General features: G+C 38.3%; 1 protein-coding gene across 1 annotated transcript in view; it reads left to right on the top strand.

Annotated features, from left to right (window-relative positions):
• TESK2 (testis associated actin remodelling kinase 2) overlaps positions 1-21,437 on the top strand; it is a 79,898-nt gene that overhangs the window by 18,651 nt on the left and 39,810 nt on the right. The window contains exons 3-4 of the mRNA XM_082287612.1: positions 8,381-8,502; positions 17,812-17,860. Coding sequence (XP_082143738.1) covers positions 8,381-8,502; positions 17,812-17,860 — 171 coding nt within the window. The remainder of the gene's footprint in view (positions 1-8,380; positions 8,503-17,811; positions 17,861-21,437) is intronic.

Below are 21,437 nucleotides of genomic sequence, written 5' to 3'. Positions count from 1 at the left end.
GGAGATGTGCTGGGTTGGCAGCTCTGGGATTTTCTGTGTTTTGCCAGCTGGCAAACATGCACATTTGTGTAAGCTCATTCATAGCTGATACTGAGAGACAGGTGCTGATTTACTGTTCTTCAAATAACTGTGCTGGCATATGTCCAGTATTAACATGACTGTGCCTAGAGAACAAGAGTGCATCACTCAAAATCTTTGTGAGACACCTCTGAGGCACCTCTCTGAATGCTTATTTACTGGTATTGGCAGCAGGGGAAAATTAAATATATTTCAGTCATGGATTTCACTGCCTGTGCCTGGGGAGTGTCTGTGATGTTAATGCACACAAATGCATATGTGTTACTGCCTAATATGAAATGTAAAAATGAGAACTGAAAACTATTATTGATGGCACTAACAGAAAAGAGATGCTTACAGTTGCAGATCTATAGGGAACGCTTCTCCTTAGCTCCTTAACAGCATTGGAAGTGATTAGAGAAAGGAACTCCAAAGCCTGTATGGCAGGGCTTCTGTTAATCTTTCCTGCTCCAGTTGTTGGTATTCTGTATGCAAGTGATCCAGAACTCCTCTTCCCAGTAGAATCTGAGGCCGTATCCAAACTGTAGGAATGTCTTCCCCCATCCCTGTCCTTCCTGTGTCTGGGAGTCGCCGCAGCTGTCGCCCCTCGCTGTGCTTGGCACAGCCTGGGAATGCTTTCAGGTGGCTGCAGGGCCCTTTGTGCTGGCAGCAGCTCTGCAAGGTGGGGGCTCTCTGTTGGATGGTCTGGTGGCATTAGGGGTTGAGGGGAGGACAGAGGTCCGAAACATCCGCTGGAGTGATCGATACCGAGACAGCGTTGCTTTGTTAACTAATCCGGAGCTGACAATGTGTCTAACACTGACTCACTGGTGTCTCTTCGTAACTTTCACGTGAGCTGCTGCAATTAAGTCCTGCAAATCTAATTCTTGTGTTTCCTAGCCTTTATAGGAGATGATGAGAAATAAGAAATTGTATGGCATATTTAATTAGCTACTTGTGTAAGAAGGGGAACCTAATTCTCAAGAAGAGCAGCTTCATGAAGGCATAAATAACAAGAAATGACTTGGAATTTTTGGTTTTGGCTGTAACCTGAAAGTTATTAACTGTATCAATTTATAAAAGCTGAATTATCTTCAAGTAAGCAAAATGTGGCTTCTTCCTGCTCTCTTTTTATTTGTGGTTGTGGTCAAGTTCTAAGTGCTGTGATTATAATAGTAATAGTTGTATGTCAGTGGGCTCTGTTCTGAAAGGTGAGACAGACTTCCTTACTCATGCATAGTAATGTTTATTTGAAAGATTTATAAAGGGAATCTAAGGAAACTATTTCTGCCCCAAACAGAACTTTCTGTCAAGTCTCCCATACAGATTTTGAAAACAAACCCAACAAATGTGTTTGAATACCAATGATGACGTTATTGGTGTAGTGGGGGGATTGTGTGCTCAGTGCCAAACTGTTCTTATACTGTAAAAGATAGAAGATACAATTTCTGTGTCAAGAAAATTCAGTCCAAAGTATTGTTTTGCTTCGAAAACATCTGCAGATTATGTAAGTATAATTATCTTTCATACAGGATAAACCCTTAGTAACATGGGAAATACTTGATCCTAAGTATTAAAAATTAAATGGGAAAATAGGAACACAGATACAGTATCTGATTATGTATTATCTTTGGATGTTACAGCAGTCATTCGCAGATGTAAATCTTCCAGTTTTCTGACAGGTAGATAATACCACCTCAATTTTATAGAACAGTTAGAGAGGTAAGAAAAGAAAAGTAGTAGCATGCTCAGGGCTGCTTAGTGAGCTGAGGATAGCTAACATTGGAAATTAAGAACAAGCTCCCAGTTCTGTACTTCAAACTCAATATTTCTTTTTCTTTCCTGACTATGGTACTACTCAGGTATAAAGTACATGGCTGAGCTGTTTACTGAGGTTGTGGTAAAACAGTGCTCACCCAGTGTCCATGTTCCATGTCCTGGATTGCAGAGAAAAATTTATATGGTTACGTTCTGCTGAACTGGCTAAAATCAGTCAGCTTCCCCACCCTGGGCTGTGCCTGTTTATATCTCATCTCAAACTGTGGAACAACAGTCCTCTGATGAATTTGTGCTTTCTCTCAAAATAAGACTGTAGTCTTTTTTTGCCTTTATGGCTTGATTGAAATCAAGTTAATGGCAGAGATATGTGCACAGATTGCTATCAATAAATGGTTTGTTTAAAATAAAAGGGTGCTCTATTTTGGGTCCTGGTTCTACATTTCAGTGGCCAATGAAGAAAAACAAAATACAAAAGAAAAATTGAGGGGTTTTTGGCACACAAGTGGATTTACAAAGTATCAATGGTACTGATGTCTTACTAATTAGAAATTCACTTAATTTGGAAAAAAAAATTTGAAGAATTAATTTGACTGTAGATGTGGAATATTCTCTAGTAACTGAACTTATTTCTTCGCTGAATTGGCAATGCTAGAAGTTACTCAAGTTATCAAATTAGGACCTTTGTTTTACTAATACTGAGCTTTTGTACTAAAGGGAGAACAGTAAACTCTCCAGCTTTTTCTGTGTATTTCTCTCAACTCTTTTTAGTAGTAGAAATTAGTAGTCACAATTACTGTCTGGTGTTTGAAAGGTTTTGGGGTTTATTTTGTGCCTAGTTTCTGTAGATCTTCTGAACCTGTGCTAAAGCTCTTGTAACACATGCTGACTAGTTTTGTTTGGCAAAGTTTTGTTGCATTTGGCAGGTCTCTTTCTTGCTGCAAGAAGTTAGAGTATAGCAACACTGAGTATTACTACTCTGAAAACAGCCACAACCTATGTGACTCTCTGGCATCAACACAGCAGCTTAGTACTATTTGGACTGATGTGTTTCTTTCAGCTTCTATTTGTCATTGCAAGTTTTCCTAGTGATATGAAATTTTTGACTTGACATAGGCACCACTACTATGAATACGTGTATCTGACAGTGGGTATGTTTTAATGTTGAGAAAAACATTTCAGATTACAGACTTACAAGCAGTGTGATCTGAAGAACAGGTTTGTCTTCCTTGCTGAAGGGAGCTCTTTTCAATCAACCATAGAGTTAAAGTGTTCTTCTAACACATTCATCCTTGAGGCATGAATATATGTCCCTCTAAATGTGATGACTTAGTGGCTTGACTGAGAGACTTGGATAAAATACAGCTGACCCTATTTTTTTTTTTTAAGATTTCTTCTGCTGTCACAGCAAGGAAGTAGTCAGTTTTTGAGAGAAGTTTTGTATCAGAGCCAAATTGCTGGTCTGCTTCCCTATGAAAGACTTTTCCCCTGTCATTTAGTAGGCACTCTTATGATGAAGCCTTTTCTCTTTTACAGTGATTACTTCTATCCTCTCTTGTGCCTCACAAGCTTTATTAACTCAGTCAATCAGAATTAAACTGTGTAACATTTAGTGCAAATGGCCTAGAATGGTAGCTAAGGGAATGTCTTCATCTGTTGTCATCAAAAGGAAAATACTTGTAAATGAAGATGAAGAGAGATATGCAAACTCAGGGAAGGTCAAATATTTGGACCAGATGGGACTGCTTTTAAAATGGTGCTTTGGACACATGGCAGCAAAGGTGAAGGTGAAATGGCCAGATGAAGACCAAGGTGTGTAAAAGAATGAACAAAAAATTGTGTGTGCTAGAGCAGCAACATGATTTTATGGAGTAGGTTGTGTAAGTAAAGATCTGTAAATGTATTTAAGCAGTGAGGCTGGATGCCAGAAGAGGGGAAGGTAAGGAAAAACTGGAAAGCAGTTAAATGAAGTTTTGGAAGAGAACTGTGACAAAATACTACCAGCTCTATAATGATGATTTGGAAAATAATGAAAATGCAGTGAAAAACTAGGAGAACAGCTGAAAGCTGTGTTGGCAGATTTATAATATCAGTATTAGGAAATGTTCTTCAGATGTTTTTTCCAGGGCCACCTGGAAAGGTATGGTGAATACAGATCAAAAAGTCCTTGTGAAAGATGAAATCAGGCTAGATTTCAGCTATTGCTTAAAAATACCTCCCCTTCAGTCCAGCAGAAAGTGGAAGTAGTATAAATGTTTGGATTTTCAGAGAGCCATGACAGACCTGTAAGACATAATAAATAAATAATAATCTAAATTATATTTAATTTTTTTAATAATAAAAAACTTTACAGCTAAGCAACAAGCTGAACATTAAACCCACCAATTTTTGCATGATAATCCTCATAAACTTTATGTAGTGACTACTTCTCTGGAATGTGAGCCCTGCTCAATCATTATTATTAGATATTCTGTAAATACATTGCTATTTCTTTACCTGTATCCATGAGTTCTGCTTCCCACTTTCTTCTAAAGAAAGGGGTAAGGATCAGAACGTGGTCTGATGTGAGCAGACAGGCCATGCAGGTAACCATAGCCAGGTCAAGGTACAAAGTACTTTAGTCCTGGGAGAATCAGAGTGCAAAGGGACAGTTTAACTGCCTGTCAGCAATAAAACAGGGAGGCAATATCTGGTTACTGTGACCTTGGAGATGGAGTCACACACATAGGTAAGCAGACTGAGAAGCTGGAAGCATGTGCAAGGCAGTTGTAGGATTGTCAGAATGTTTCTAAGCAGAGGCGCCATGATCCAGACATTCCTGAAAGCTTATTTGGTCTGATATGCAAGGGGCCCTAATTAATAATGTCAACAGCTTTAAAAGCTTCACAGCAATCAGCAAGTTGCATCAGTGAGAGGTTTGAATTGCATGAGTGCATCCCTGTTTATGTTGAGTATACAGGGATATGCCTGAGGCAAACTGGCTTTTAAACAAATGTTAAATTGGATCAGCAGTATTGCCAAATTATTTACTCATTTTCCTTCTGGAGTGGTCAGGTGGTTGAAACATCACTTGTGTTTTTATGGCACAGAGCAGGCCTGAAAGGGGATGAAGGATTAAAAACCTAAATAGCTTGGCAGGGCTTTGGCAAGGGATGCCAGGATAGACCCTAATTTTGTCTAGGGTGTGACTGATGGGTAAGTAGGCGGAGGGCAGAGCTGACAGCTCCTTCCACCTTGATGATTCAGAGTTTGACCGAGACCTTAAAGACAGAACCTGTCAGTTCCTTGTTGTCAATTTGTTCTTGCCATAGAAATGCTGTTTGCCAGTTGTGCTTCACAAGAGACACATGGTTAGTCTTGAGTATATTCCAAGTGATTAACGTTGTGCTCTATAATTTATAAGCTAATACTTGATTTTATTCATAATATTGAGTATTGTCCTCTTGAAAAAGATGTCCTCTCACCTCCAGTTCTGCTTCTTCCTCCTAGCTTTTAAAGGATAGCTAGCAAGAAAGGAAGAGTCCCTTTTTTCCCCATCTCTCCTTTGGTTTGATTAGGAATTTTGCTGTTGTGTCAGATCTTGGCAGAACTTCAAATAGAATTGCTGATGTTATCTTACCGGTGTCTCCTTAAGTGAAACAAAACATAGTGTGATGTAGGGTACTGTTTTAGAGACCAGTTAATTGGACAGAATATGCTGCTCTATGTGTAAGAAACTCGAGAAATTTCCAAGCATGGGAAGAGTGATTTTATAAAGCAAACAAAAGAAAAACATGCTGACCTTGCGACTGAACCTCGTTCAGTCTATCAAGATTGAAAAGACTGCAGGATAGCCTAAAACAGAGGACGAAAAGTTTTGTCTTTGCAAAAGCAGCTCAATTTTCTCTGGATGTGGAGAGTCAGACCTTTGAGAAGCAGTTGTTGACCACTTCTTGTTGCATATCAGACGTGAATATCCAGGAAGCATGCAGGACACAGTGACCCAGAAAATTACCCACCTTCTTTTCTGAGGTTTCCTTAGCTTAAGAAGAGCAGTCTGAACAAGGAGAAAGGCCCTATGATAAATTCTACTTTTACCTCAGAGTTGAGGCAGAAGAGCAGGAAATTTTGGCATGAAACTGAGTGAATTATAGAAATGGGCAAGAAATTAAGAGGTAGCTGGCAGAGTTAATGAGAAGGGAAAATACCGTTTAAGACCACGTTCCATCTGAGTTCCTGCTCACCTTCTACCTCTATTCATTCCCTTTTGGCAGACCTTGAAGCTTCTGTGTTGGTGGAAAGCTCGTTTCTGAGGAAGTTCTGTTGAGAGCATCTCTGACTGTAGGAATTAAGTTACTTCAAATTCTTTCCTGTTCCCTGAAAACCCCAAATTACTTCACCACAACACCCAAGATTCCTAATTTTCCTCTCAGAGGAAATGTGTTAATTTAGCTGCTGCTGTGTATAGATTCAAAGCATAGTCCTTTTTTCTTAATTTAAATTTACATTGTTGAAGTTTTCTATTCGTAAGTCTGTGAAAGCATTTTAAAGTTTTTTCCCCTCACCCAAGGCATTGCTCCTAGTAAAACTAATGTATAACTAAAATATGTTTTTAAAGTCTGTATATAGACATTGACCTGTCCAACTTAGTTGGTTCATTCAAGTTGGCTGGGTATGCAAAAGCTGCATAAAATTAAAAATTAATGAAAGTACACAACAGACACAAGAAACCTGGCAAGTAACAATAAACCTCATCAACTTAACATGCAATCATCCTGCTTAAAACCCATAAGCATGCCAAACAGGCAAGACAGGTTGTGTTGAGAATGATTCTAGATTATCTTGTTGTAATGCACTAAAGCTGTAGTTTGACCAGTTTTATTTTAAAACCAATATTACCATGGAAAGGAGGAGTCCCATGCTTGTGAACTTGCTGTTGGTTTCTACTCGGTGCTGATTTCTATATCCTTCTCCACCCCCTTTCCCTGATCCTTCTTGCACTGGGATTACTGGGTGACTGTAGGTGAGGCATCTGAGGAGCTCGTGTACATAAGCAGGGGGGAAGCAGGAGGAAAAGCATGAGAGCTATTTTTCTACTCAGTCCCTCGATCTTGTTTACCACACTCACCTGTAATGTTTCCATTGCTACCCTATACTTGAAACTAGGGCGGGAAGAGGCAACTTAGAAGCATTAAACCAGACACACGCCTGAAACATGACACCCTTTCCTCCCAGTACATCCCGGTACTGAATTCATGGGCTTTGTGTCCAGATGAGAATGTTTAGCTGAAATATGCCCCTTGTTCTTGCAGATAGTGGTGTGCAAATAAAACTTGAAAATAGGTATCACGTGCTGCCTCAGAGCTACCAGGCAGCCTTACCTTCAGAACCCATACCCTATTTTCTTCTTGCATCTGCTTATCATGGGTTCAGTTGTTCTTTCTGTAATTAACATATCACAGCTAAAGGAGCCTCTTACTGGAAAAAATGAATAGTCTTCTGGAATAAAGACAGATGAGCTGCCGTTGTTTAAAATGTAGGTAGTTTGTATGTACCTATGTCATAATCTTGATTTCAGTTTTAAATTAGAAAGCTGATGAGTCTTAAATTCCTGGAACACAGACTTTCCTGAGCTAATCTCCATAAACGTGAATGAATTTGCCATGGGGTAATTCAGTGTTTTGGGAAGTACTTGTTGTCTATTTATGAGCTGCAGATACTGATGTAGGAAGACGATGGGAACATAATTTCCAGGAATACTACCAGTACATGTGTGGGAATGCCCAACTGCAAGGAAATTCAAAGGGTTGGCAAGACTTATGCTATTGTGACAGCTCCTTTCTAATAGTAGCACACATCTACATAACACTTGACAGATGGGCTAATTTGAGTACCAAGTTAAAAATGGCCACAGTCCTGCATTTCTGACCAGGGAAAGTCACTCTGAATGAGGTGCTGGTGCAGCGCAGTTGCCAGAGAATCCTCTTGTTCCTGCTGACACTCTGCAGCCACTACTGACACCCTGGGAGAGGTGATCCCATGTGCAGGAACCTCTCTGCTTTGCAGCAGGGGTTGGCAGGAATTCTTTCTGTCCCCTCAGTGTGGAAGCTGGATCATTGTTTATTTTCAGAAGTAAACACTGAGTACGTCCGAAATCTTCCCTGTAGCTGTAAGCAACATATAACACATTCTGTGAACAGTGACGGCAACCACTGCAGGGGGAGAAGAAGGATATGAGTGGAATAAAGATGAATTTCATAGGTCTTGGAGTGGGAAACTTTTTCTCTGTGGACAAACAGATGGCTTCCTTAACTTGTACTAAGAAGCTGATAGTTGAGTTTTTTTCAACTTCTCAAGCTTTCTGTCATCATGAGTTGCAAGAGAAGAGCAAAATGTCATTTCACATTTGCATAGTATGCTTATAGAAAGTCATCTCTCTGATAAAGATTACAGAAACTGGTGTATAGATCACTTTTGTCATGAAGGATCTCTGCATTGCACTACAACAATACTGGTTCTTCACTCTTTCTTTTCATATCCTTACCATTCTTTTGCTTCTATCCAATAGGTAAGGCACAGAACTTCAGACCAGGTAATGGCTTTGAAGATGAACACACTGAACAGCAACAGAGCAAACATGCTGAAAGAGGTTCAACTTATGAATAGACTCTCACATCCAAACATCTTAAGGTACACTGGCTTTTTTCTGAATCATATAGGTTGTCTTTAGTAGAGCTCTCCTCTTTCCAATTGTTCCTTATTTTTTGTTGTAGATTTATCTGTTGTGAATGTGTTAGGATCAGTTGCTAATTTAATAGGTGAATGGGAGGAAGAAAAGACTTAAGAGAAAAAAACCAAACATGGACATGATTTTGGTATCTGGAGTTTGCCAGTAATGAGTAAGTTATGTAAGAGTAAAACAAATGCTCACATTTGAAATTTCTGATGAATCAATAAAGTGATACAAAGAGTGAAATTTGGCTTCTTATTGTGAATTTAAATTATTGCAAATTTAACACTATTCAACTAACTTATGGTTACTAATCTTAAACAATGTAAAGTGCCATAGGTGTTTCCTATTCTTAGGTCTGCCTCCTAGTTTTTAGCATTTTCTTATTGCAGTATTGCAAGGTGGGATAAGAGGGACTAAAGAAAAGAAGCTAGCGTTGAACTAATCTAATTTTTATGCTCCTGAAAGGAAAAGGGTAATTTTTCCTTTGCATTAGGTTACTGCATGCAAATCCAAAGTGTTCCAATGTGTGTCTTGTTATTTCTTGAACCATTTTACTCTTGATTTCTCTTCTATGGTGATGTGACAAGCAATTAACATAATTGGCTGAAGCCATAACATTATGAAATTTAAAGATGTGATGACAGTGCACCAAATGACCAGTTCTCCTAAGCTGCTGTTGCATACCTGGGATCCGTTTCTGATCTCAGCTCTTTTTGAAGTTTTGGAGACACAGTGAGGTCTGCTACTTAATTTCCTTTTCTTCATCATTCTGTTACATAGTACAGACATTCCTAAAATCCTTTATAACCAACTTTTCTGATCCTTGAAATCCTATCTCAGTCTTCATCAACTGATTTGTAACAATATTATCATGTTTGTTTCCTTCAGTATCTACGTCAGAAGCATTTGAAATACCTTTAGGGAGCATTCCGTTAATTGACATCTGTTTTCTATTATTCTTTTTCTTAAAACCACAAGAACCTATTAAATTAAAGAATTCTTACTTGTAGTAAACTGTGTTGGTTTTATCACAATATATTTATTCACACGTTGTAGTAAGCTGTCCCTAATTACAATTCTTAGCCTGTTTTCTCTGCTGCAAAGTGAGGTGCATTCCAAGCAACTCCTCCTTCTGTTTGTTTGTTGTTGTTCTTTTTTTTTTTAAAATTAGAATTATATCATCTGTCTGATTATTTAGGTTTCAGGATCATGAATTGTTTCTTACATCTATCTCCCATGTCTTTTCCCTCATTTCCTTTTTTTCTGAATCCTTTGATAAGTAGCATATGACCCTGGGGACTGATAAAGCTGCTTTTTTAGTACACTTTGTAGAAAGAGTAACTTTCCAAAGTAAGATTGGCATTGTCAGAATCATCAACTCAGTATGCTTTATCAGTTTCTTTATCAACTTTGTGTTCTTGGTAAATCTTACTTTAAAAAAAAAAATCTAGCTCTACAGCTCTGTTCAAAATGAAGAATTTAATTGGGGTTGTGATGAGGGAAAGTAGGAGAGGGATATCTTGACAGGCCAAAAGCATTTCGTTGTACCTTAATGTAACCCTGCCCCCTCTTGAATGGAATTACAGAGGTGTTGCTGAGAACAGAAATTATTGTGCTTAGTCCTGAGTAATTGCTGAAATTTAGGTGTCTTGTGATATAAAAGAGATCATATTTGTGATGTACTGGTCCCCTCTGGCCCTAGAGCCTATGAATAATTGGAAGTCAGCAGTGTTACACAGATGGTCCTGAAGGAAGAACAATAATGTATTGATTTATGTATGAAGCAGAAAAGGAATTTCATTTGTTCTTCCAGTTATTACCCAGGATTGACAGAGAAATCTTTTTTGTGTGTGCTCAAATAAGCAGTTATGAGTGAATACATCAGAAATAAATTACTTAAATAGAAATGGTCTATCTTTGCACAGTTTGGTTAGAAGAATAAACTGCATTTGATTTATGAATTGCTTGATTTGAGGCTTCCTCAAAAGTAGGCTCTCTGGTAAAAAATACTGCCTTTTTCTTATTGGTTAGGTAAGTCCCCTTGTTACAGGGGGCAAAGATATTCCTACAGGAAATGCAAATGATAGAACAGTATTTAGTTTTAGTTGTTCTTTTATTCAATTGTAATACACAGTAAAAACTATTACTTTTCTGTGTAGCAGATAGCTTGATGGTTTTGTGTGTTAATTATGTGTCATTTAAGTTTTTGTCTAAATTTTACTGCAGTGTTTCCAATCCCTTTATGTCTGGGAGAAGATTTTGCCCCTCTTAAATGTTACCTGCCTGTGTGTCTGTATATACCTGTATATAAACACACACACGCAAGTATCTCTATTTAGCTTTCATAAATGTGTAAATCATTGGTGCTTTTACTAGTCATGTAAAACAACCTGTTTCCCAATTTAGAAACACATTAAAAATAACTATGAATAGTAGTTTGTGCTTAAAGTGGTGAGGTTGTGTTGCTTGTTTGACAACATTGTGCTGTCAGATAAGAGCAGCTGGAGTTGTATTGTCTTTAGGAAAATCTTCTGCAGCAACATATTCCCACTGAAACATTTTCTGGGATTATTTTTGGAAGTTCCAAGCTTGTATTAGTATTTAAAGGGAACATCCTCTTCCAAGAAGTTCTAATATATAACTTTTCCAGGGGCTATGAGCTATCTCAGTTTGCTGTTAAATATTTTCTTCATTTAATTTCTTTCCTTTGAAGTTCTTCTGTATTACTGAATAAGGTGTTTTGTCACCAGCATCAAGTTCACTTCTCTATTGATTAGTCACTGGATCTCCTCCGCATGCCTTGAAGATGTTCTCTGATTTTTATGTAATATATCTCTGAGCTTCTTAATCTCCTCTGAGCTCTGGGACTACCTGCGTTAACTTACACTATGAACAAGTTTCTTTCCTTCCTGTTGTTAGCTAGTAAGGATAATAATGGGTTCTTAGGCTGAAATGTTGAGATCATGTTGTGCAGCTGTTACAGCAGCTGAGGGCTGTGAGGTGCTCTGCTATCAAACGGCTTGTAAAACTATGAAATTGGGTAGATACTGGCTTCACAGCCTCCAAAATTTGCTCTCAAACCATTTCAACATGTGCAACATAGCAAGTTAATGTTCTAGAAAGCAAATGTCATGCTCATCAATGAGGCATTTAGTTTAGTACCCTAAAAACTTCCTTAAGCTGGGAGCATGATTGTGTTTTTGGACATCTTGATGCATAATACCTCAAATTTGTTATTGAATCAGTGTTTTTGTCCAAAAGCTTCTGTGGTTTATATAGTTAAGTGTTAAGGAAGGGAGAAGTTTATCTTCCTCGTAGTGTGTTTGGCAGCCCAGGATCATCATTATCCTTTGGGTGATTAAAAAACCCATCCCTTTGCCAGTGCTCTAAAATATATAGCAACTTTTTACAAGTTGTCAATTCCAATGTGCCCACAGTTAATTTCAAGATGTTATTGCAAAGAATTTGGTATTTTTGCCATTGATTGCACTGATGTGACTAATAAATATTGCTGACTGTTTGAAACTGCTTTTGCTTTTGTGCTGTGCGTATCAACTCCTTTTCAGAGTTACAGATGCCTCTTGAGGTTTTTTTCCAGGCTCTGGTCACTTTTCTGGCGTGTGAGTTTGTCAGTAGTTGCTGACTTCCTTCCATTCCTTAGCTTGGTAGAGGTTACCTACAGGCGGGTCTGTGTTTTTACCTTACTGACACTTTTGTACATCTTGAGGAGATGGAATTGGGTCAAGGTGTTTCAGTTTCTCTTGGTGAGTTTGTTTTACTTGGTGAAGTACTGATCTGGGTATTTAGGCTTTAAAAGCAACATGCTTTATTCACCATGGAGTGAAAGCCTAACTTTAAATCTCCATACTCATTTCAGTATTTCTGCACTCAAATTCTGCTCTTGGCCAGCTATATAAATCCATCTTGATTAGAAGAGAGATGTAAGCGAAGAGCTTAGTTTTCACTTACCAAGTCCCCAGTAGGTCTACCATCCCCATGGTAGGATCATAAAGATTCCAGTGGTCAAATAAGTTTCTAATGTGTTTTCCATGAAGAAAATGAGAGACTGCCCTCTATCAGAGGATTTATTTTGGCAAAATGGAACTTCTTTTCAGTCTGCTAAGGATATTTTAGAATAGAAGACTCCAGCTCTTGCGGCTACACAGGCATGATGGTAAAAAATAAGGGGATTTGGGAGTTTTTTTGTCTCCCTTCCCCTTGATTCCTATTTCAGCTAGCAGATGTGATTCTAGAGGCAGAGGAGGTTTTAATTACAATATAGTAACTTTTCGTTCAGTCACTGTCTGGTGTTCGTAACAAACTATGTATGAGAGCTGCTTATCTTTTTGGTTTGCTGTTTTTTTCCCCAGGGTCCAGGTTAGGGACATTTTAGGAGTGGGCAGGGCAGAAGCAGACGAATGGTGTTCAAGAAGTGTTTTATTCTGTTTCTTCCATCAACCTCATCTCCTGTCTCCATCTCTCTCCTGCACACAAGTTAAACATGGAGAACTAAAATGCTTTTCTACCACTGATCTACATTTCTTCCTGCCTTGGATGTGGGATGTGCTGGTTTTATCACATCTTCCCTCAGACAGATGGTGAGAGGAGGTGTGGAAAAGTGAGCTGAGGCTGGGGTTTGTACCATGTGATGTTTACTATAGCCACTTTAATATAGGTTAGCTGATACATGGCAAGACTGTAATTGCTGGGGTTAGGGAAAGCAGGGGTTTGGAGCATTTATCTACTTCCTTATTAGCTTGTGTCCTATTTAAAGTGCAGTGCTGTTCAAGGATTGGGTTAGATCAGGTACCGTGGTTATGAAAGGTCTGGTTTATGCTTGTAAATGTGTTTTACCATTTTGCTACTTCTCTGAATGCTGATGTACTGCTGTAGCCATGAGTTTTTACCTAAATCAAAGTAAGAAAATAGGTCTGGAAAGGACTCAAATCTCCATCCTTGTGTCCTGAGCTTGGGAGCCTTCAGGCTGCAGCCTGACAGACCTGATACCTTTTCTTTTTGGTAATATCTTACAGGTGTGTTTTTCTCATACAAATGAAGCGGTGTGCTACCAGAGATTCTCCATCTCTTGTGCTGTCTCTTAAATTAGTGTATCTTCAATTTTGAGGTAGAATTTCAGTCTTTAGTATCACTATTGTTTGCATGAAAAAGTATTTCTTTATTTGATCTGTACCTTGGGGACTTAATTTAAAACATTCTGTACACAGAAAGTCTTAGCTCATGTCTTAAGTGTTCTCATGGGAGCACTTGGAGGTATTGCTGTGTGTTTGGCTGTGAGTGTGCAGACAGATTGACTCATTGATTAAATCCACCTTCTTGTGTGTGCAGGCACACAAATAAGCACACTGTGTGCATATTCCATGAACTCCTTTCAAGGAGAATTTTATTTCATCTCCTTTGAGACAAATCTATCACCCTGGGAACACAATACCAGAGATTTTTTGTCTGTGTAGTTTTATCTGTTCAAACCTTCCTATTCGTGAAATTGCTTGTGATGGACTTTGTTACAATAGCCAGAAGGATGGACTTTGTCTTTTAGCATCCTGTACTGAACAGTGCTTTAACAGGAAAGAAAATAGCTTTTGCTTCTCTTGGTGTAACGTGGTTATCAAAAAGGAGTGTTTTAGAAATACAGTGTACAAGGCAGCAGAAGAGGCTGTATGTGTTGTGTATAATATGTTGCAGAAATGATAGATTAAATGCATTACCTCTGTCTAGAATCAAAATGCAAGTGTAGAAAACTTAAAATGCGTTTTTAATCTAGCATGGTGCCTAAACCATATAGGAGGACCTTAATGCAGGCTTGATACTTTTAGTCACCCTCTTCCAACAGTCAGTGCAATGAAATAAGCATATGTCTTCTGACCTTTTGTCTCTGTTACTGAGCTTGTACTATAGACTTTTGCATTGGTGTGTTTGGTTTGTTTCTTTTGTTTAATGTTATCAAAATGCTGCATTTTCTCATACAAGCAGTAAATTTTTGAGGGCATCAATTTCTTTTGTTGAACTGTAGCTCTCTGGGTTTATCCACAGAACAGGAATGTGTCCCAGTGAAGTTCTTTTAACTGGAAGCATGTGTTCAGTGTCTGGATATTCACAGAGGCTATATGATCTGGATATTAGTTTTGTTTGATAAATTAAGGCAAAGATTGCAGACTGAGGCTACAGTATTTAGTCTCCCATTTTCTGTCCAGGATTTTCTCCCTTGCCATCTGAGTGAACTGGAAGTAGTTTGTGTAACTGCTGTGAGGGGCTAAGAAATATCCAGACTTCTCTTGGTCTTGTTTAGGAGGACAGGTTTTCCAGATTGATTGTTTATAAATGAGATTTCTAACAGCTGTATAGATTGCTGACATTTAGAAAGCATTAGGTGGTGGAAATGTGCTGCGCTGTATTTAGTTGGGTGGACTCGAGTATCATCCTTCCTATTTTCAGCTTCTAGGAAAACTCTCCCAACCAGATTTTGGAAGTGTTTGCTGATAAGGCCAGATACACTGTCTTGAAAAGAAACTTCCTTAAATCTGCAAATAGTCTCCTATTTTGTGGATGACTGGCTTATTTGAGCTCCTTCCAACTAGAAATGCTTATAGGAAGTGTAACCTTTGGCTGACAAGACATTCTGCTGAAGTTCACCTACAAGCACATTTTGGCTCAAGAGACAATGTGTCTAGCCAACAGGAATAATCTCAGCTGTGCTGGACCAGCATGTCAGCTTCCTATCCACAGAACTTGGAATCTCATCTGGGACAATCTCAGAAATTGAAACCATGTTAAATCTTGCTTGGTAATTGTATTTCCTGGTAGCAGCTGGGTGTATTATCTTTTAGTGAAAATCCTTTCTGACAATGTTTTGTAGCAGTTCTTGGCTTAACCAAGTGGCTTATTATTGCTTGATAAAACAGCTAAGCAGAAGTTTTCCAGGAATTTGGATCACTACAGGTCTGTTCTATCAATCTATTTTCCAGAGCCTGAAAACTGAGATTCATTCACACAAAGTTTAAATGGCTTCAGTATGTTGCTTGTAAACTCAGTAATTCTGTCTTTATCAGTGTATCTGGTTTCTCTTTTCCTGGGTAATAGTTTCTAAATATGTGGGGTTTATAAATGTGTCTTTATGTCCAGATTTTTTTCCATGAGATCATGATATGGAGCTTTGTTTTTGACTTAAAGTTAGAAATGTATGTCTATTTCTTAGTAGAAATCCTAAGCATTTAAGAATTTTTAAACTCTTGGTAACTTGATTCAATATGTCTTGGCTGCCTTAAGCATAGGTTCACAAAGGTAATGAATATGTTTCCGTTGAGACTTCGCTTGACCGAAACAGGTTGGCAGAAAACGTTAAATTCTACCAGTCTTTAAGTGACAGTGATGTTTTTCCTGTTTGGTAAAGATGAGACAAGAAATTAAGTTTTTCCAAAATTTTGATAAATTCTTAAGTGTATTTTAGAATTAAGTGAAATACAATGAATTCTTAATTTGTAAGTAGTGTGAAACACTGTTACAAAGGAAGAATTGATCTATAGATGAAAACATTATTCTTTTAAATTACTTAATCTCAGTTTTTGTTGAATGAAAATATTGCCATAGCAGGTTAACTTTGTGTAATTGATAGAGAAAATAATACAGAAAATAATACTTTAAAAAGTTGTCTTATAGAGGAATTAAATATTGGATTGGTGTGCTTTCCACTTTTGCTTGTGAATAAAGCCATTAACACCATGCCTGATAGCTCTGGAGACTTTCAGAATGCACTAAGAAATAGATGTCTGCTCTGTAGAAGTCTGGGTTTCATCATCTCAGGAAGCTTAATTTGTCAACTTCTTTACAAAATTGTTCATTGCTGTATGAAGTGAAACTCAGGAACAGCAATGTTTTGCGTAGATGGTGTATCTAAAAGAAGCTGCTTCTCTTTCCTCTGAGTACCTGATCATGCCTTATGATTCTACATTAAACAAGAGGAATTGGATTTTCAGTGTCTCTAATGAAAATTCCTATATTCAGGGAATATTGTTTGAGGTGAGAGCAGGCAGTAGATGTTCTAACACAAGTCTTGCTGCTTCTCTGGTTATAAAAACAGATTTCCACAGCTCAGCTTATGCAAAGGACCTTACCTATATTATTTTTCTTTGGCTGCTTGTAATTTACCAGTCAGCTGTTAGACAAGAGAACAGTGAGGATCATTCATTTCTTCAAAAGCAGCTTAGCTGAACTAGCACTACGTGTCTTTCATCATTTTGTTTTTAAATTCGGAAGTGTTTCAGGATATAAAAGGTCCTTTTCCTTTGAGTTGTTGTCCACGAGATTCCTGTCACATTTAATGAGATCATACATGTCTACCTCTTACTTGCAAAATGGAAATTTCTGAACATTATGGAAATGACAGACAATTTGTTTTTGCTTGCCAAGACCAAAATCTAAATGCTAAAACTGAGAATTAGGTAATCTATAAAGAATAAACACTTGTACTCTGCAGGAAAGGCTCTAAAATGTTTAAAATTTCAGCTTTACTGAACTTTCTCGTGGGAGATGTTTACTAGTAGTATTATTTTGCATTTTGTCACTTTTAAGTTCAGCTTGTATGGTGGTAAAAATGAGCTTTCAGTTGTTTATGGCACATTCTGTTGCTTTCCAGACAAACCCAAGGGTGGCAATCATTACTGTTCACAGCGGGAGTCTGAAAATTGTGCAGTGTAGGTAACATTTGTGGAATGCTGGATACTATTGAAACTTGCTTCAATCCAAGTGTTGGAAAGAGGAGTTTGGGAAGGGGAAGTATACATTGCATATGTGCCCTCATATTCCTGAGTGGTTAAGAATAGGATAGGAAGAAACATCTTTATGCTTGAACAGCAAAATGCAAAGGGAAGTAATTTTCTGTTTATGCAGACCAGCAGTGGTTTACTTGGCTTAAACTTCCTTAAAACAGAATTCGGAGACTGCTCCTCTCTGCATAAATCATTATATGCTGGCCTTTGCTTATAGTCAAACTAGTAACTTTCCATTTTGAGGTTGAGCTGTCTCTTGTGCTCTCTTGGAACTGCTAATTCAAATTATATTGTAGTGTAGATACATGGTTTTGTTTTGTGCTGAGATGTTTAAATAATCAATGGTGAGGTATGCAGTGTCTGTGAGGCTGAATTTTTTCTCTTTTCTACTTTTCTGGTGTATCTTATATTAGTTTCTTTAAAGAACAAAAAAGAGGGGGGGAAAAAAAGCCCAAACCACTTTTCTTTTCTTGTTTCTTGTAGGTTTATGGGTGTCTGTGTGCATAAAGGACAGCTGCACGCTCTTACTGAGGTAAGGCTATTTCAAAATATACATACTGAATATGAAATACTCAGTTCTCGGGAGAGATTCTGCAATTGCCATTCACCTTGAGTGAAGTTTCTTTTATGGTGACTGGTGAGTTAACCACTCACTATTTCCTATGCTAAGGGAAGACTGCAGAATCAGTCCTCAGAACTCCACTCACAGCCCTTGTATGTCTTTTTTCCTCATAAGCACTTATTGAGGTGGAAGAAAAATCACAGTAAGAACATAAAACTTCACTGATAATGTTCTAAATGAGAGATGTGCACTACCACTGAGCTGCCCCATAATATTGTTTCAGTGGCATTGCATTGTATTTAAGTCTTATTTATACTGCAGTTTTACATTTTGCAAGTGAATCTATAACATTTCAGCTGGGTCATATTGTATTCAGCCCCTACCATTTTCATATTACAGGTTAGTCTGGGTACCATAAGAAGGAATTATTCCATTGCCCAGGTACCCTGGCGAAGATCTAGGTATCAAATAGGAAGCTGAAGTTTCCATTCATATGAATTCCCACCCAGCTTTATTGAGTTGTGTGTTTAATCCCCCTGTAAACTGCTCAGGAAAAACAAGAAGAGAGTATTCTCTTGTTAGGAATAGTGTTGCCTGTTTTGAGTCAAAATCAATAGAATGCTTTGCCCATTATATTGGTTTGAGTACAGACTGAAAGAAAACTCATGGTTTGTAACGTTAATGTTTCTTATTTTCTTCTGTGTTGTAAGAACTGCTCAATTAAAAGATTACCCTTTCCCACCCTGCCAAAGACAAGTCTGTTATTAATTAGCAATTTAAGCAGGTTCCTGGTATGGTGTGCTTGCCAAGAACTACTGTAAAATGAGGAGACCGGGGAGCTGTATGCCAATTAGCAGGATATGTGTCACCATCACTTTCTGTAACTTACGTATGCAACTCTGAGGCAGAGAGGCACATATGTGGGCAGTGAATTTCTTCACCTTCTGGGGTGACAATTTTGCAGTTCTCATTCTAGCTGCTGTTGGAGTGATGCACTCTGGTTCAGTGTCTGTATTTCTAGTGGAGCAAAGGTAAAGACACTTCCAGAAATGTCAACATACAGCATGCTTGAGCACTTTGCTAAGACAGGGACAGTTTATTTGATTTTTTTTTCTCAACTTTTTTTTTTCCCCCTCTCCCTGTGCTCAGTAGAGGAAATACTTCTAAAATGGCTGATCAAGTTCTTCAGGCAGGCTTTGCTAACATTATTGCTAATTTCTTTCGAATATTCGATCAATTAAAACAGGGAGGTTTTGGGCCATTCCACTCACTAAACATTATCATAGAAGAGGTGGAGCTTCATAATGCTTTATCGTACCAAAAATTGGAAGATTTTGCTCAATGTGGTTTTTTTTTGTTTGGTTGTTTTTTTCCCTTCCTTCACAGCAGTTGCTTACCATTTAAATAACCCTCCCCACCCAAAAAGCCAAGAAAATGAAAACAGCACAGATGCTTCCTCATAGTGAGCTAACTTTGTAGCTGCTGCTTTGTGCAGCTATTTTTGAGTTCTTGGCAAGCAAATAAATCTAAGAAAGACTTCAAAGAATAACTTTTTATAATTATAATTCAGAATAGCAGAAGAGATTCTTGAACCATCTTGAGACCAAAAAGGAAAAGTTTTACACTGAAGAAGTTTGCTGCAACATTTTGAAAAACAGACTAGCTTTAGTGACATATTATAAAAGTATAATTAGTAATTACTGCTTTTCTTCTGTGGACAAAGGTAGGCATTTAATGCCTTCAATAGGAAAATCTATGACAGAAATTGATGTTGTAGGGAATCCACACACAATTTTGCCCAGTGCCATAACTATTTTGTTTTTTGAGAGCTTTTCGAAGTTAAAAATTATTTATGTTCCAAGTGGCAGAATTAATTGTCTTTTCTAGCAACAGTAGTGACACTTTTCATCTTCAAGTGTGTGTAGAGTAATAGTTGAATTCTGAAGACTTCTGGAGGTTGGAGAAGGGGGCTGAAATTATGAGCTGAAGGAGTTATTAGTAAGACAGGCAGGGTGAATCACCAACTCAAATATAGCCCAGGAGGATAAACAAATCAGCCACTGTCGTGTCGCTTTTTTCAGCTTGTGGTCGAGAAAGGTGGCCTCCTTGCTTCCAGTGCTCAGCATAATTGACACCAGCCTGGCCCTACAAGTGCTCAGAACTTCTGCCAGGGTTTCAGTTCTTTGGAGATGAAACTGTTGATTCAGAGACCCGTTGGTCAATAGGTGTCTGAGTCACTGCAGGGAGAATCCTCTCATGCTTGCCTGTGCTGGACTTGTTCTGTAAGGAGCTTAATTGTCTATCCCCTCTTGTGTTTTGAGAGTACAGTTGATGATATGCCCATGTAAAAGGGATGCAGCATCACTTAGAGCTTATGTCTGAGGGCAGCATGATGGGAAATCATGTTTATTTTATATATATATATATATATATGTTTCCATAACAGAAGAAGTTGAAAACGTGTGCCAAATGTTTTGGTGACTAGATTTAGACAACTTGTACTATTAACAGGCAAGGCAACCACAAATGTTGTTAGAGGAGCCTTGAGGATTTTGTAAGCCTGTTAAGGGGCTATATTAGTAATATGCAGCACTTTGTTGTTGGAAGGCAGAGTTTGAAGCATTACAGATTTCTTTTCTTGCATGTTTACAGACACAGGAGGCTTAAACACAGGAGTGGATCGTGCAGAACAGGTTTTTTGCTTGAGGAAGGTGTTGATCCTGTGTATGCCTTGGGATTTTCCCTTTTGGCAGCATTTTGCGTTGTTTTAATTTTCCCCTCTCAAGTGGCTTTTGTTTTTAAAACTCTTGAGCAAGAGGCAGTTTCTGTTTGTTTTGGTTTGGTTTTTTCAAAATAAGAATGGAATTGTTTAATTATAGACTGCACTAGGACTTTGGCCTTATTCTGAATCCACAGTCTTATCAGTTTTGATAATCCAAGATTGTTTTTGAAGTTCTCAAGCCAGAAGCTATGGCATATGCCTCTTCTGAAGTAATTCAATATCCTTAGATTGACAGAATAGCTTAGACTGTCAAGGACCTCTATCCCTGCAAGCACTAAGTTAAGAAACATTTAAGGAAAGCAAAGTAAAGGCTTTAATAGGTGTATCACCCAGAAGAGCTGGCAGGCGTTAGACTGCCTCACTAATGTTGAGCTCATGAGCACAGATTTGCCATGCTTGTTTTCTCTAAAACCAGAAACTGGGTATTCCTTTCTCAGCATTCAGCTCTAATCCGAAGCTGCTGGTTTGTTTCTTTAGCTACAGGAATCTGCTGTGCTTCCTGCTGTACTCACATGCCTTTCCAAACTAATTTCAGCCTTTCCCTCAAGCCTCTCTGTGTTTTCCAGACACTTTCCTAATCTGACAACTCTCTTCACTTCCATTTCCTGGCACACAGCAGCATCCTAAGTCTTGGAGAAACTTGCACAGTAGTGGAGTGTCTGGTATCAGCATGAGATGCTGCTGAGCATTGAGAGGCCGGATTGGAGCTGCTGCCAGGCGAGCAGCCAGACAGGGTGTGCTCAGGGGACATGGAGCCTGAGCCAG

Source organism: Coloeus monedula (assembly GCF_965178545.1).
Source record: "Coloeus monedula genome assembly, chromosome: 9".
Lineage (NCBI taxonomy): Eukaryota > Metazoa > Chordata > Aves > Passeriformes > Corvidae > Coloeus > Coloeus monedula.
The sequence above is the reverse complement of the archived record's forward strand: the minus strand, read 5'-3'. Positions and strand labels throughout refer to the sequence as shown.